At 40.9% G+C, this 15,984-nt stretch overlaps 3 protein-coding genes across 9 annotated transcripts; 2 read left to right on the top strand and 1 right to left on the bottom strand.

Moving 5' to 3' along the window:
• Positions 1-517: 517 nt before the first annotated feature.
• LOC110375988 (ras-related protein Rab-10) lies at positions 518-5,002 on the top strand. 7 transcript variants are annotated; one of them, XR_007512226.2, is made up of 5 exons: positions 518-749; positions 939-1,138; positions 2,801-2,890; positions 3,632-3,877; positions 3,929-5,002. XR_007512226.2 is itself a non-coding variant. In XM_049850616.2 (5 exons), the coding sequence occupies exons 1-4, from the start codon at positions 623-625 to the stop codon at positions 3,824-3,826; spliced, it is 612 nt and encodes a 203-aa protein (XP_049706573.1). In that variant the 5' UTR covers positions 518-622; the 3' UTR covers positions 3,827-3,845; positions 3,894-5,002. The 7 variants fall into 7 exon arrangements, 5 of the variants coding, with proteins under 5 accessions (XP_049706573.1, XP_063893063.1, XP_063893062.1 ...); XR_010276968.1 differs by having other exon boundaries at positions 3,910-5,002; XM_049850616.2 differs by having other exon boundaries at positions 3,632-3,845; positions 3,894-5,002.
• A 3,047-nt stretch (positions 5,003-8,049) lies between these two features.
• On the top strand, positions 8,050-11,508 carry LOC110375989 (uncharacterized). The gene is made up of 3 exons (XM_021334305.3): positions 8,050-8,201; positions 10,098-10,372; positions 10,495-11,508. The coding sequence occupies exons 1-3, from the start codon at positions 8,141-8,143 to the stop codon at positions 11,374-11,376; spliced, it is 1,218 nt and encodes a 405-aa protein (XP_021189980.3). The 5' UTR covers positions 8,050-8,140; the 3' UTR covers positions 11,377-11,508.
• Positions 11,477-13,741, bottom strand: LOC110375964 (proteasome subunit alpha type-6). The gene is made up of 5 exons (XM_021334275.3): positions 13,559-13,741; positions 13,034-13,210; positions 12,087-12,242; positions 11,737-12,010; positions 11,477-11,598 (listed from the first exon to the last, which is right to left on the bottom strand). The coding sequence occupies exons 1-5, from the start codon at positions 13,632-13,634 to the stop codon at positions 11,541-11,543; spliced, it is 741 nt and encodes a 246-aa protein (XP_021189950.1). The 5' UTR covers positions 13,635-13,741; the 3' UTR covers positions 11,477-11,540.
• Positions 13,742-15,984: the final 2,243 nt, after the last annotated feature.

The raw sequence follows: 15,984 nt of genomic DNA, 5'->3' as shown, positions 1-15,984 counted from the left end.
AAAAATGCGCAGTGTCAGAAACGCTTCAATAATAATTGAGTCGTGATTGGATCTCAGTCGGATGTGAATCGTATGTCGCCTAAGTAAAATTAGTAGAATCGCGCCCCAGACAGTATGTCACTATTTCCGTGAAAAATAGGCAGGACTTTACCGTGGGACTCCTGCACCATCCCATCTTCCTAGAACTGTATGTTCTACTGGCTCCACAGCTTCATAAGCAGAGGACCCTAAACGGCGCAAATAGCCTTATCGGGAACTATATGTTTCAGCTGTTTAGGGTTGAAACTTTCGTGCCGTGGGGACCGAGTGCTCACATTCTTACTAAGGAAAATTCTAAGCACCTTGTTGACGCTTTTCGTGACGCACAAGTATCACAGATTTTTGAATAACTTAATGTAGCTCATAAATACAAAACGGTATGCACATGTGGGAACGCCATGCAAAGTCTGAAACCACCTTTATCCGTACAAAGTAAATGTTGCTAGGCACGAAAACTTTTAGTGACATCATTAATTATTGATAAGGCAATTCTCATAAACTAGTGTCACGTCCTAAGGTCGGGTCGAATGATTTTGGATTAATTTCTAGTTTTTCCATTTCTTGTACTGTAAAATATACCAAAATGGCTAAGAAAACTTACGACTTGTTGTTCAAATTACTCCTTATTGGTGACTCTGGTGTAGGGAAAACATGTATATTGTTCAGATTTTCGGACAACCACTTCACGACGACGTTTATATCTACAATCGGTATGAGCCACCTTTGTATTTTTATATTTCAGCGTAGTACCTCCCTTGCCTTGAAAAAAGCTGTATATTTTTACAACACGCTTACGTTATGTTTCTTGTGAAATAACGAACTATACTCATGTTCAAAATAAAATAGGTTTATAATTAGTGTTCCAGACCGTAACTAACATTGCTTTTGTAAAATTAAAGGAATCGACTTTAAAATAAAGACTGTGGAGCTGCGCGGTAAGAAGATAAAGCTTCAGATATGGGACACAGCGGGTCAGGAGAGATTCCACACCATCACCACGTCGTACTACCGCGGCGCGATGGGCATCATGCTGGTGTACGACATCACCAACGAGAAAACATTTGACGACATTGTCAAGTGGCTACGGAATATAGACGAGGTGAGCGCTGCTCTATCATATACACTATGGGTAAAGGGATTCTTATTTATTTTAGTATCATCATCAGGGTTCAAGTTTTCGTTGTGCTGTGTGTCCCATTCATGTCAATTAGTTCAATAGCTCATAAAACCTGTGATTAGGAAATAGGATGTAGTTTTACAATCTACATCTATTTATATTAGACTATTAGAATAATATTAGACAACAGCAGTGTTGTCTTTCAGCATTGTTGCTGGTTTGCAGTAGCAAAATAAAATTAAAAAGGCTTATGTTTAACTGATCACCAGATATAGTAACAAATAGCAGACAAAAATTGTAAATGATCACCAAAATGAAACTCGCATTTTAATGTAAAACTATCACCAAAGTTTTAACACTTTGCTATCCTATTTAAGTGAAATTACTCCAAAATAAATCATGTGTAAGCCAAAAATAGTAAATGATCACCAAAATTATACCACCATTTTAAAGTAAGATTATAACCAAATATTTAAGCAAAATGAGTCTAAATAAATCATTGTTATCCCAAAAGTAGTAAATGATCACCAAAAGTAGTAAATGGTCATCAAAATTATACCAGCGTTTTAATATAAAATGAATCATAAATCAAAGTTTTTACATCTTGTATCCTGTTTAAGTAAACTGACTCCAAAAAAATAAGTTCGGCCTGATACAATAAGAGTTATAACATTATGGGGACCCTCTTCCTGCACTAGGGTGGACAATTGTCTATTGCATGCCTCTAAACAGTGCGATAAGAGCGTGTTTTCGAGGGAGTGTATTGAGAAACACATTCTTCTTCTTCTTTCTCCTGCCCTGTTCCCAATTTTACTTGGGGTCGGCGCAATATGTCATTTTCTTCCATTTTCCCCTGTCACTCGTCATACTGACACTCATGCATGCATTGCAAGCCGGACACATAACTTAATATGGCATCATAAGACTTTATTTGGTAATAAGCCTACATTTTATGGCAATCACAGTGACTTATTTAGGCAAAAATAATACATTAATTTGGTCGTCAAGAGTTGGTGATCATTTACTAAATTTGGTGGTCGAATACAATTTAAAGTGAAGTCGTTACTAAAATAGCTGGTACTATTACATTTTTAGACTTTATTTTTCTGGTGTTCAGTAGATATTTCTGGTTACAAAACTTAGGGTATCAAAGCATTTTATGGTGGTCATTATATTTGTTCCCAATTAAAAATACTAAACACACCTACTACACATACCTACCACTACTACTACTACCTACCAAGGTACTAGACATAGCTGTCTGAGAACAAAATGGTCAGCGTTTCTAACTGTACCTTGTCAATGAACTAGTTTCCCAAACAATAAATAAGCAGTTTTAAAGGCAAAATTGACACCATATAATTTTTGTCATCTCTTTTTTAGATAAATTGGACGTTTGAGTATTGAGCAACACCTATACTCACAATTATCTGTTACACCTTCTCATTAACTTATTTAGCATTTTTTCGACATCCCAGACATATCAGGATTTTGAAACTACGTAAAAAAAACTTATTACATTACATACCAAATACAAATAAATATAATGTTAACAACATATTGAGTATGCTTAATGTGTTGTGCATTTAGTGCATGGTTCACATTGAGGAGCAACAGTCAACCAATGCGTGTATTCTGTTGCAGCATGCCAACGAAGATGTGGAGAAGATGATCCTTGGCAACAAGTGCGACATGGAGGAGAAGCGAGTGGTCAGCAAGGAGCGAGGGGAGGCGGTCAGTACACCAAATACTTTACTATAAAACAACTCTTGGTTATGTCTTAGTTGCTAGCTGTGGAAACAACAATCAAGCACTTAAACTGTTGATAGTTAATGTAATTCATTTACATTAGATATATACTATTATACCAATATCCTTGTATTTTATAACTGAGTTTCCTGAATATAATAATATGAATAATGTCACTTAACACAACACATTATTTACAATACAATGTGTTATGTCTCTCATTGTTATATCTTTCTATTCTTGATGGTCTTAGAAAGCTGATTTAACTATATCTTCCTGAGGACCTTCTGCTTTTTTAGAAACACAGTTTTGAAATTAGAATGACTATTTGTATTTGTAGTTTGAGAATCAAAGAATTATTCTGTTTATGTTTGTGATGATCTAAACGAGTAGTGTCACATCAACAGCAGCTCTTGATGATTGTTTAGCAGCTGGATACACCGACTCGTTAGCGCTCGGTGAAAACCGCCATTAATTAGATACGCGCCCGCCCGGCTGTATCGGCGGGCATCGAGCGCCTCGAGCCCGTGACTCACGCGCAGATAACACTCATCGACTATTCCAAATATGTATTTACTGCAGTGTTGATGTTAAAATGAACAAAACTGCCCTTTGTGCCTTATATAAGTTGTTTTTTTAATATACAATCATTGAAATTAAAATTGTTCTGTGTCCGTTTGTGGCGTATGGCATTATTATTGTACCGTGTACGGGTGGTGTGTGCAGATAGCGCGCGAGCACGGCATTCGCTTCATGGAGACGTCGGCGAAGGCGAACATCAACATCGACCGCGCGTTCTCGGAGCTGGCGGAGGCCATCCTGGACAAGACGTCGGGGCGCGAGGCCGACGCCGACCACGCGCGCATCGCCGTCGAGCGCCGGCCGTCGCGCGCGCCGCCCGCCCGCGCCTGCTGCTCCTAGGCCGCGCTGCTGCTCCTAGGCCGCGCTGCTGCCAGGCCGCGCTGCTGCCAGGCCGCGCTGCGCCCAGGCCGCGCTGCGCCCAGGCCGCGCTGCTGCTGCCAGCCCGCGCCGCCCGCTCCGGGGCCGCGAACGCGCTGCACACTTTACACTGCTTGTCCTAAAGAATGAGCTCACTTACTGTACATAGCACTTGTTCATCATTTAGCTTTTCAAATTCTTCGTCATCGTAATCATAGCTCCGGTCGTTTCTTTTTTTATAAAACATGTATTCGAGTTTCAGATAGTATAGTCGCCCATGATATGTCTAGTCGCTAGTCGGGTGCAACTGAAGAAGCTGGTTCCGAACAATGGACGTTACGAATCTATAGTATTTGGTCTGAAGTAATGTCTCATGTTTAATTTAATTATTCCTCGCTTAGGAGTGTCTTTTTATACTTAAATGTTTAGAGTGTAAATGGTATAGTAATTAAAGTTAAGCCACAAACATTCAGCCGCATCTCATATCGTAATGGTTGAATGATAGGGAATTTAAATAATTCCCGATAACAGCAACGCACACCAACAGAACGCTTTTCATACACATTATAAATGCCAATGTATTGCACCAGTTGTCGAAGCGACGAACAAGGCAACGCAAAGCGACACTGTTAAACTTCTACATATTTTGTATTTAGTGTGGGCTCGTCGCCAATGTGTCGTAGCTGAGCAGGCGGAGGAGCTTCACCGAGCGCTGGTGCCTCGCGCCGGCAACTGGCGCTCTACAGTTCGTTAGCAATAGTTCAGACAGTGAAGTTTTTCATAGCATGTAGATGAACTAACTCATAAAGTTTATGTATATGTAATGTTCATGTTTGTCGCCGACATCGGGATGTGCAAGCATTCTGCCGGCAGACTGTTGCTTACTGCACTAGTGCGGCAGTGGCTGCGTCTGCTGCACACATGCCGGAGCCCGAGGGTGCGCCAGACAATTTTGCTAAAACATTAGCGTTCTAGCAGAATTGTACTACGGTTATAGTTAATTATTTAAGTAATTATACTCTATGGTTATGTACGTTGATGAAATAAAAAAAAAAAACTATTTTATCGTACGGTGTATGTGTCTCGTCGGTTTTTACCTGCTTTTATAAATAAACATCGGCATTGTATATTATGTTTATATTAAATTACTTATCATAACTTGTGGTCTTTTATTTACTGTCATAAAATACAAAAGTTTCAAGTTATGCACTTGGCCTACACCTGCGTAAATCCTTGACAAAGCTCACTTCTTTGTTTGCATAAGTAAGGGTCGATTAATGCTACATACTACAAACTAAACAAATTCAACCTTAACTCCACGGCGTAACGCACACTTTACTTCGGAGATTTTAAAAAGAAGCGCGCGTCGGAATTCGCGCGTCTGCGCGCGAACTACACAAATTGGTGTGCGCGCATTCCCGTGTATTCACGCGCCCACTAGCGAACCAACGCGTCAACTGGCAAGTGATTCCATAGCTCTGGGGCCCGATTCTCCTAATTTTACTTGAGCAACATACGATTCACGTTAGACTGCGACTGCGATCCAATCCCGACTCGATTACGATTGAAACGTATGTGGCATTCTGCTATTTTTTCTTGGAATGAATTATTTTGTCTGCATATATTTACGTTTGCAAAATGATTGTACAGCAAACTACCGTATAGACCAAAATCACCAAAATAGCAGACCAATCGAATGTCGTTGGAATAGTGTGCGTTCGCGCAGCGGAATGTTGTTGAATTTAAAGATTTTAATTATGCAGATAATTAGTGTATGACGTCCTATAATTGTGTATGGTAAATAAAAATTTGTGTATGCAGCCATTGTGGAGAAATTCACCAAAAACAGATTCCGCTGGGCGAACGTTGGCGAACGTTGTCCTGGCGGAACTTTTTTTAATCCATAGACTTTAGAAGAAAAGAGATGTGTCCAAAAATTAGTGTGTATTTGTGTATAATTGATTATGTTTGAATGAAATCAGTGCATGCGTAAACTTCGGAGAAATTCAAGTTTCCGCTACGCGAACGTTTGGCCATTAGCTAGTTTTCATATAAAGCGCTTACATAGAGAACTGTAGATTTTTACATACGTTGTTTTGAATTTGTTTATATTTGTTTAAAAAACAGATTTAGAAAAAGTTGTAGGGTTTAAAAGATAAAAATATAAACTTAAAATACACTTATCACTTATTAAAAATATTTTTTAATAATAATGCCATATCTACGATAAAAATAAATCTTCAATTAACAAGTACTTCTCTATTTAAATATCCGTGTACAAAAATATTTTTATTATTATTACTTACATAAATTACTTGACAACGTGATTAAAAATAACGTTAATAAACGTTACGTATTTTAACTAAAATGTCGTAGATAGGGGCATTATTATTAAAACAATATTTTTCATTCAAGATATGCAATTGTTTTATTTTTTCCTAACGCTTGTGTACGCAACTGTACCATATTAATAAATATACTAACCTTCCAAGTTAAGAACGTTGCTTAGACATATGGCACGGCCGCTTTTTTGTAGCTATCCGAACTTGGTCGGATTGTGTAGGGTTTCGATGCTCCGTAAATATTATAATTGTCTTTCTTTAATTACTGAATTTAATGACATGAAATTTTGCAAGTGAATAGTAGAACGATTAAACTAATTATTGGCATACATTTTATCATGCAATTCCTTTAGAACGTCGTGATATTCGACTGCTTTGTAAACAGTGATCTGTTCATGGTAAAATATCCTATAACTTTTTAATTACTAACGGAACATCATTGATACTTGGCAACATGTTGGAGACACTTACAAGGTTTGTGTAAACGTGAAAATCTAGACCCCAAACTGGATACTTTAAGAACTAAGACCTAATAAGTGTATTTTACGTTTATATTTTTATCTTTTAAACCCTACGACTTTTTCTAAATCTGTTTTTTAAACAAATATAAACAAATTCAAAACAACGTATGTAAAAATCTACAGCTCTCTATGTAAGCGCTTTATATGAAAACTAGCTAATGGCCAAACGTTCGCGTAGCGGAAACTTGAATTTCTCCGAAGTTTATGCATGCACTGATTTCATTCATACATAATCAATTATACACAAATACACACTAATTTTCGGACACATCTCTTTTCTTCTAAAGTTTATGGATTAAAAAAAGTTCCGCCAGGACAACGTTCGCCAACGTTCGCCCAGCGGAATCTGTTTTTGGTGAATTTCTCCACAATGGCTGCATACACAAATTTTTATTTACCATACACAATTATAGGACGTCTTACACTAATTATCTGCATAATTAAAATCTTTTAATTCAACAACATTCCGCTGCGCGAACGCACACGTTGGAATACGATTGGTCTTATATTAGTAGCAGAATGCCCGATATGGTTAAAACTGCTATTGCGATTCGATTTTGACAATATTAACTTTACTTACTTACTTATATTATTGACTTTCAAATCGGCCTTAGGTTAATAATGTCAAAATCGAATAGAAATTGAATCGCAATCTGATCGCAATAGCAGTTTTAACCATATCGGGCATTCTGCTACTAATATAAGACCAATCGTATTCCAACGACATTCGATTGGTTTGCGATTGGTCTGCTATTTTGGTGATCTTGGTCTATATGGTAGTTTGCTGTACAATCATTTTGCAAACGTAAATCATATGCAGACAAAATAATTCATTATTGAATGACAGAAAAGGATAAAAACGTTTATTTCAAGGAAAAAATAGCGGAATGCCACATACGCTTCAATCGTAATCGAGTCGAGATTGAATCTCAGTCGAATCGAGTCGAACGTCAATCGAAGGGCGCTTAAGTAAAATTAGGAGAATCGGGCCCCTGCTGTTGATGCCCATTACTACAAGTAAGGCGCGCGTATTCCGGCGAATACGCGCGCATTCGTGCGGTTTCGCTTTAGTTGTAAACAATTTGACGCTTCGATGCGCTTCGACTCTGCGCTAGTATAAATCGACCTTAAAACTATTCTTGAGCCTTTATTTAATTCTGTTATGGTGAAAACCCGTAGCTAATTACATCTTATGGCAAAGTCGTTTTATTACTCTTAGAATTTATTATTATAACTAATTGAAAATGGATACTCCATTGTGAACAGATGAAGTTGCACAAAGAGTTTATTATTTTTACAGCAATTCTAATTCGGGCCCTTAAAAGAATACAAATGTATTTAAAGAGAGTAGTTGACTGGTCAAACAATGAAGCAATCAGCCGCGGTTATCGGCCGGGGTCGCGCGATAGCCGCGGCTGCCCTCACTCGCCGCCATGCCGCCCCTGCAGCTTCTCTTGTTTGTGCTCTGCTTCAAACAGGCTCTATTCACTGACCGTAAGTACATACATGTTCACTAAACAATCTTAATTATTATACTATTACATTAAACAAAGTAAACATGTAGGTAGGTACCTAATTTATTTAACTCGGATGCTGTTGACAATAATGGTCAATGTTCTTCTTCTACTTGACCTCATTGTATCGACCTTAGTATCGATCTTTAAGTTCATAATAATATTTGAAAAACGTGAAGCGCAGCATATTATTTTAATAACACAAGGGAACAAAATAAGACTTTTTTTTGTTGCATGAAATTTTATGACTTTTGTTTACTAATTCGAGGTCGCTGATTTCAAATCTACCCACATTTTTTTTCTAACAGCTTTAGTTTTTGAGATACAGCTATTGACCGTATTTTCGAACTAGTTACACTTAAATTTCATAAAACAGAGCATTTTATTTAAAAAGTATATAATTTTCACTATTTCTATGTTGCAAAATACTTATGAAAATGATACTAACTATTTCTGTAATATTTGTGGTGAATATACATTTAAAGATTGTAGACTAAGCGTGTCGGAGTTCTTGAAACGGGTGTACTTTGAGTTCTTTGGATTTTCTTTGGACACCTGCGACAGGTACCTACTGGGTGTCAAAAATGGTATGTAAAACATACGTCGAGTCTTTAAGGTTATGGAAAAATAATAAAATACCCCATTTCAAGTAACAAACACCGATGATCTGGCGAGAACCCTCGAATCATTAGGTAGTTTTTCTGCGTGGTTGATATGAACGGTATTAACAAAAAAAAACGGTCCAAATGGATTTACCCTAACTTGTAATCTATTACTTTATCTTAATAAATGTGCTACCACCTTTGCACATCAAACTTTGGCTCATGAAACAATTTGTAAAAGCTCTGAACAAAAATGCTCAATACATATCTAAAAAGTCCCATTATTTGAGTATAGAGAAACTAATAGCCGGAATTTCTGATGGTCCACAAATAAGGTGATTGATGAAAGATGAGAAGTTTCATAATTACATGACCGATATCGAAAAAAATGCCTGAAACGAATTCGTTTGGATTGCACAAAATTTTATATCAAACAAAAAGGACGAAAGCTTGTTCAAAGCACTTTAAACAGATGTTGTCGCATTTCCAACAGCTTGGTTGTGATATTAGCATCAAGGTATACCTCCTCCTTAGCTATTTTGACCATTTCCCTGAAAATCTATGTGATCTCAGTGAAGAACAAGGTGAACGGTTCCATCAAGATATTCGGACTATGGAAAAGCGGTCCCAGGGTCATTGAAATGCCAACATGATGGCGAAATACTGTTGCAGCATTAAAGACAGCCCTAGTGAACCCAATCAAGCTAGAAAATCTTATAAAAGAAAGTTTTTTGATGCTTAATTGTTGTTCTTCTGCTGTTTTTTGTTAATAAAATTGTGAAAATTACGTTTTGTTGATATCTCAAAAACTAAAGCTGATACAGAAATTCTGACTTCAGATCTTAAATTAGCAGCCCAAAAATATACAATACTAGTCGTAATATTTTATACAACCAAAATCTTGTTCCCTTGTGTAATCTGTGCTGCAATCTGGGTAGGTATAAATAATTGAGAATTATATGCCCTTTCATATTTTTGCATGCTGAATATGAGGCGAGATATGAAGAAACATAATTGTATTTTAAGACCTTGTATAATTGAAACCATATTTCAAGCAAATAAATTCTATTCTATTCCGATGGCAAAAATCCGTGCAGGATTAACTAGCATCACTTTATGATGTTAGGTAGGATTGATTAACTACTTTATTGCATGATGATTTTAGGTACTCATGCCTATCCACAGAGGGTAAGTGTTAACATCGTAAGGTACTCTGAGGTGTTAGCCTAGTCTTTGGGTCAGTAGTTGTAAAAGTGTGCGATTGCAATCGTCAGCGGAATGCGTGATCGAGCTGCAGTGCGCGGAGTGCGTGCCGGAGCACATGCCGCAGGTGACGTCGCCCCGCGCGGCGGCCGGCGCCGTGCGCGTGCCGCCCGGCGCCGAGCTGGCGCTGTCCTGCGCGCCCGGCGCCTTCCTCGCCTACCCGCTGCGGCGCCAGCTCGCCGCGCGCTGCGAGGCGGGCCGCTACCGCGTGCTGCACGACGCCGCGCTGCGACACATCCTCGACCTCGGCTGCCAGGAGAGCATCTTTGAGGACGTGCTGCATCAGGTGATACGCGACCACTTCATTATATTCATAGCTAGCTCCGCATTCTTGTTCATGATGATTTTCTTTCAGAATGTTACAATCCGTCCTCTTTTGAAGCAATATTCCGCAATTCGTGTTTGAAGGTTGACCACTGCGGAAACCTGCAGGGGCGAGCGTACCTGATGCGGCAGGCGAGCCCCGCGGCGGCGCAGCACCTGGCCGAGCTGTGCTTCGACGCGGACCGCGGCGTGGCGACGCGCCTGCACATGAGCACCGCGGCGCTGGCCACGCGGCCGCACAGCGACTCGGCCGCGCCGCTCAGCCTGCTCGGCAACTTCAACCACATGTTCGACGCCAGCACGCGCCACGCCGCCGAGCGCCTGTACTCGGACGACGAGCGCCTCACGCGGCGCCTGCACGAGCTGCTCAAACACGACCACTTCTCCTTCGCCGAGCAGCGCCTCACCTCCGCGCAGCTGCTGAGCGGCCGCTACTTCGAGGAGCCGTACGCGCGCGCCGCGGACTTCGTGTCCAACCGCGTGGCCGTGTGGCGCAGCGTGGCGGCCGGCAACCTGCGCCACCTGCAGCGCGACGTGGCGCGGCTGCTGCGGCGCGGCGCGGCGCGGGCGCTGCACGTGCACGCGGGCACGCGCGGCGTGCTGGCGCTGCGCGCGGGCGCGGGCCGGGCGCCGCTGCTGCTGCGCGCCGGCCGCTTCCCCGTGCCGCGCTACGTGTGGACCGTGGTGCACGACGCGCGAGCCCGCAGGGCGGTGGCGCTGGTGCTGCTCAACGACCCGTTCGTGGCCGTGAGCGAGATCCGCGACGCGGTGTTCTGCGAGAGCGCATGCGGCCGGCTGGCGTGGCTGCAGGAGCTGCTCCGGAACCGCAACTACGAGGCGCCGCTGTACGGGCTCGTGTTCTGCTGCAGCCTGCAAGAGTTCAGCGCCGCCGTCAGCGAGCTGCCCGCAGACCTCGTGCGCGTGCCGCCCGGGGATGACGGCTTGCTCACTGACTTGTTGGATTAGTTTATTGTTGCAAAAATGCACTTATCACTAGACAGCTAAAGTCAATAATACTATAGCTACACAATATTTCCTGACATAGATTGTAAGAAAAACCAGAACAGTCGTTTATTAAATACTTTATTTAAAAAATTATTTAGAGATTTTAAATGTTAACAAAAACGCCTTCAATCCTTCTCGGCAATCGCGGTGAGGTGTCTGTCGATCTCGTTTTCAGCTAACACTCTGAAAATAAACAAAATATTCTGTAATTTTCATCAGGAGGCAATACATTTTCACTATATGAAAATCTAACCAAACCGAACAGATTAAAAGCTGATTATGGAATATAATGAGTGGTAAATAGTTGAGCTACAATGATACCTGAACTGTGGGTCATCCTTAGTGACGAGGCCGACCTCGATCTCGGAGGACTTGAAGTCGACGGAGAGCACCTGCGACAGGCAGGAGATGGCGAGCTGCACCACGTCGTCGGCGCTCAGGTCGGAGCGCTTCTTCAGCTTCTTCTCCAGGTAGGCGTTGGCGTCGGTGGCCTTGGCGCCCGCCGCCACCGCCTTGTACGAGCAGTAGTAGCCCGACGGGTCCGTCTTGTACACGCACGGGCCGCTCTCCTCGTCGAACGCCACCAGCATCATGCCTGCAACGCCAACAGGTGCTTACAACGCCGCCCACCACAACACAACAAGCCTACTGTTTTGGCAATAAGTACTCACTGCAGCCGAGCGGTCGCATCTCAGCATTCTGCGTGTAGACCTGCGAGATGTCTGCGATGCGGCGGCACAGGATGTGCACGGGGATCTCGGTGCCGTACTTGTACTGCCAGTTGGCGGCCTCGTAGCGCGCCCGCTGCACCTGCGACCGGCTGTCCGCTGCTCAAACAACCAACAAGCATGTCATTCAAATAAAGCCCTTCCAGTGAGAATTCGATACAACTTTGCCAATACATATTTTCCAGTCCTAAGTCAGTTTTGGGAAATTTTCAAATCTCTCCTGCTGTGAGTGCAACTGAGACCCATTATGATGCTACTTAAACCCTTCCTTTATATGCCAGTGTCAGGGTAACTCTAGCGAATAATCCCAGTGTACACTTCCCTTTGTATAATATACACATACCACATGAGATATGTATAAATAGGGCTTTATCTAGCTAGCAGCAAGTCTGCTAGTCACTTGCCTTCAATGTGCAGCTGGAACTTGTCACATAAAACAACATTTATTTTTGCCAAGCACAACAATCCCACTTTTAATTACTCCATTCATAAATACATTAATCCATAAACATTAAGGTAGATGTTACAATGAGGTGTATGAAATTCAATCATAAAATGTTAACATCACATTGATAGTGAATTCAAGGCGTTTGTGGTGCGAGTGCCAACATGTTTCCTGCACCTCGCGTTGGACGAGAACTTCTGGCCACAGGACGTGGTGTTCCATCGCTTCCGTGGACAAGTGCCACAGGATCGCACAGTGACATAGTGCATAAGTGAAGTGCCACTAACATAGTTTTAAGTTTTTATTTACTAACAATTTTGTATAACATATGTATGCTAGTTTTAAGGTATTTATCTATGGGCCTTTGATGCCTGATAATAAAGATGATTTGATTTGATTTGATAAATGGATACTTTTGCCTATTCAGTGTCGAATGATAACCTACCAATCATGCCTGTCATGACGGCACCGATGCGTTTGGTAAGTGGGAACAGATGTGTCACTGAGGCGGGATCGAGAAGGCGGTCAGGCACCTTGCGCTGCGCAGCCACCACTGCCGCGTCCGCGCCACGCAGCGCCACCGACGTCAGCCCACCCTGGTTGATCGCCTTCAACGCATACTCTGGAAATTATTAAATTGTGAACTTCACAAATAGTTGTATAAGTTTTTGTTGTGTTTTCCAGGCACAAGAAAGATAGTGTCAGTGCACGGTAAAGGGTGAGTAAAAGGCTCAGGGCTTAGGTCAGTGGGTCGTCTTAGAATTTTCAGTGTTTCCATGACTCGGTGTTAAGTTGAAAACAATATTGTATTTGGTATGCCGGTATTTTATTTTAAAATTATTTTCATTGTGAACACTATCAACAAGCAAAATCAGTGAAAACTAAACCAATGATGCAGCTTAAACAATGTAGTTATTAACATTCTTGGTTACCGCTCCTTGCAAGTCATTCCGTTAAAAGTACAACTTACCGACTTGGTACAGTCTGCCCTCAGGAGAAAAGATAGTAATATGACGGTCAAATCCTGCGCTACTTTCTCGTGCCATTGTTTATGAATTTATGTTAGAAAAATAACAGAACTGTTTTGTCCACGAAAATACTACACTTCCTTTGATCAATGACAGCCGCTCCAATTATTATCATAGACAACAAACTTGAAATTTCAATTGTCATCACACAGACAAATAACGAAGCTATAATAAAATAAAATGGTTTGTCGATGGATGCAAAGAAGGAGACATGGGAGGCATGGGAGAGACCACTGACCTCTATATCTATACTATACTGACCTATATATCATTATGTCATATGCTGACGACACAGCTCTTGTGTTCTCAGGCAAATCTATAGATGAGGTTTATGAACTTGCCCAAAATGGTTTTAATATAGTGTCTAATTGGCTTCACAATAACCTACTGACATTAAATTCAGATAAAACCAAGTACATTTTATTTACTATAAGAAATACTAACAATACGAACACTAACCTACACATTTATGCACACAATTGTCATATGAGTACGTCCGCTGACACAGCATGCGCTTGCCCTACATTAGTAAAAACTGACCATATAAAATATCTAGGTGTCACGATTGACGCCCAGCTTAACTTCCGGAAACATATTGACTCATTATGCACTCGAGTTCGTAAATTGATATTTGTTTTTAAAAACTTGCGTAACATAGCAGACTTCACTTTAATTCGGCAGGTGTATATGGCCTTATGTCAGTCTATTCTTGCCTACTGTATTAGCTCCTGGGGTGGCGCCCCTAAAACTATCCTCTTGCCCTTGGAACGTGCCCAAAGAGCAATCCTGAAGGTCGCAAGCTTTCGTCCATTCAGATTCCCCACCCACCAGCTTTACAGGGAATGCAAAGTGCTAACAGTACGCCAGCTATTTATTTTGAATGTAGTACTACTCCAGCATGTAGAACTTGGTTTCAAGCCTGTACCTTCTGGCAAAAGAAGAAAGGATTTAGTTTGCACTAACTCTCGGACTAAACATGCTTTCACTAACAGGTTTTATTTATTTCTAGGGCCTTATTTGTATAACAAACTTAACAGATTGCTAAATGTTTATACTGTTAATTTAAATAAGTGTAATATAGTACTAACAGAATATTTACAGTCCCTCAATTACTCAGACACGGAAAAATTGTTAGAAGTGTTAACATAAATTGCTTATCTTAGTAAATTATGTATAATTAGAATAGTGTTATAATTAAGGAAACTTTGCCCTTGCTTAGTCTAATAATTAAATAATTATGTAATATTATTGTTGTTAAAATGATATCCGACAATGCGTCTGAGCCTTGATAGCCTGAAACACAGGTTTAAATAAACCTAGTTCGGGTGGTCCCGATGTTTAGAATTAGAACTGTTTTTAGTTTTATTATTGCCTGTATGTAGATATTAGCCTAGATTAACTTAGTTTATCCGAATGTTATTATTAAGACAGTTTGTTTTACCTCAACATCTGAGACATTTTAATTACTAATTCATGTGATTTATGTTTTTTAAATAAATTTTTATTTTTATTTTATTTATTTATTTATACACGGGACCGGCTGTTCCGTACGTTTGACAGAAATTTTTTGTGCCCATTTGAAGCGCCAATATCGTCTAAGCGAGTGTCCACAGAACTAATTTTGACGTATAATTTCAAATGGCTGTGAGAGAAGTGTTTGTTCATTGGTTCACTGTAAAATAATTTTAGTACCACGGACACTCGCTACGTCTAACAGCGCCAAAATGGCGATTATCAAACGGGCACAAAAGCACGTTGACAACAGCCTGTCCAGTGTATAATATAGAGGTCAGTGGGAGAGACAGAGTAGAGAGTAATCAGAAACATCCATAGACGTATTAGCCCGGACGCACGCATTCGGTTTCAATTAGCATTAGCAGACACGTCCATTCGGAACAGGGCTACCTTGATCTCCGTATGTGTGCGGCGCGCGGTGGCCGAAGCAAATAGTTCGCGAGCGCTACGTATGACGTCATTACTTTTTTTTTACGTTCTGACTACCCGAACGCTCGGAGAAAATTTCAAACCGAATGTCAGGTTCTTTCCATCCGGAAAAAGTAAGAACGTGTGCGCTCTTGTGAACATTTTGTACGAAAAAAGAGCATTTCGATTTCCGAATCTGAATTCCTGATCAGGAAACCGAATCCGGAAACCGAATGTATGCGCCCAGGCTTATAGTAAATATCAAACCGTATTTATTTACAAAAAAAATGAAGCTGAAATCAACTTTATACCATGACTGCGGTAGGGTGTCCATAGCTGGTGCCAAATAGTTTACAGTTTTTTATGGTAGTTAATAGCGAACTATCGTGTAGAGTTACGAAACCACCTCCACTCCAAAATTCTTGGCAGCCACCAACATACCTTT

The sequence above is a fragment of the Helicoverpa armigera genome, chromosome 11 (genome assembly GCF_030705265.1).
Source record: "Helicoverpa armigera isolate CAAS_96S chromosome 11, ASM3070526v1, whole genome shotgun sequence".
Classification (NCBI taxonomy): domain Eukaryota; kingdom Metazoa; phylum Arthropoda; class Insecta; order Lepidoptera; family Noctuidae; genus Helicoverpa; species Helicoverpa armigera.
Note: the sequence above shows the minus strand (reverse complement) of the source record. Positions and strands in the feature narration are given on the sequence as shown.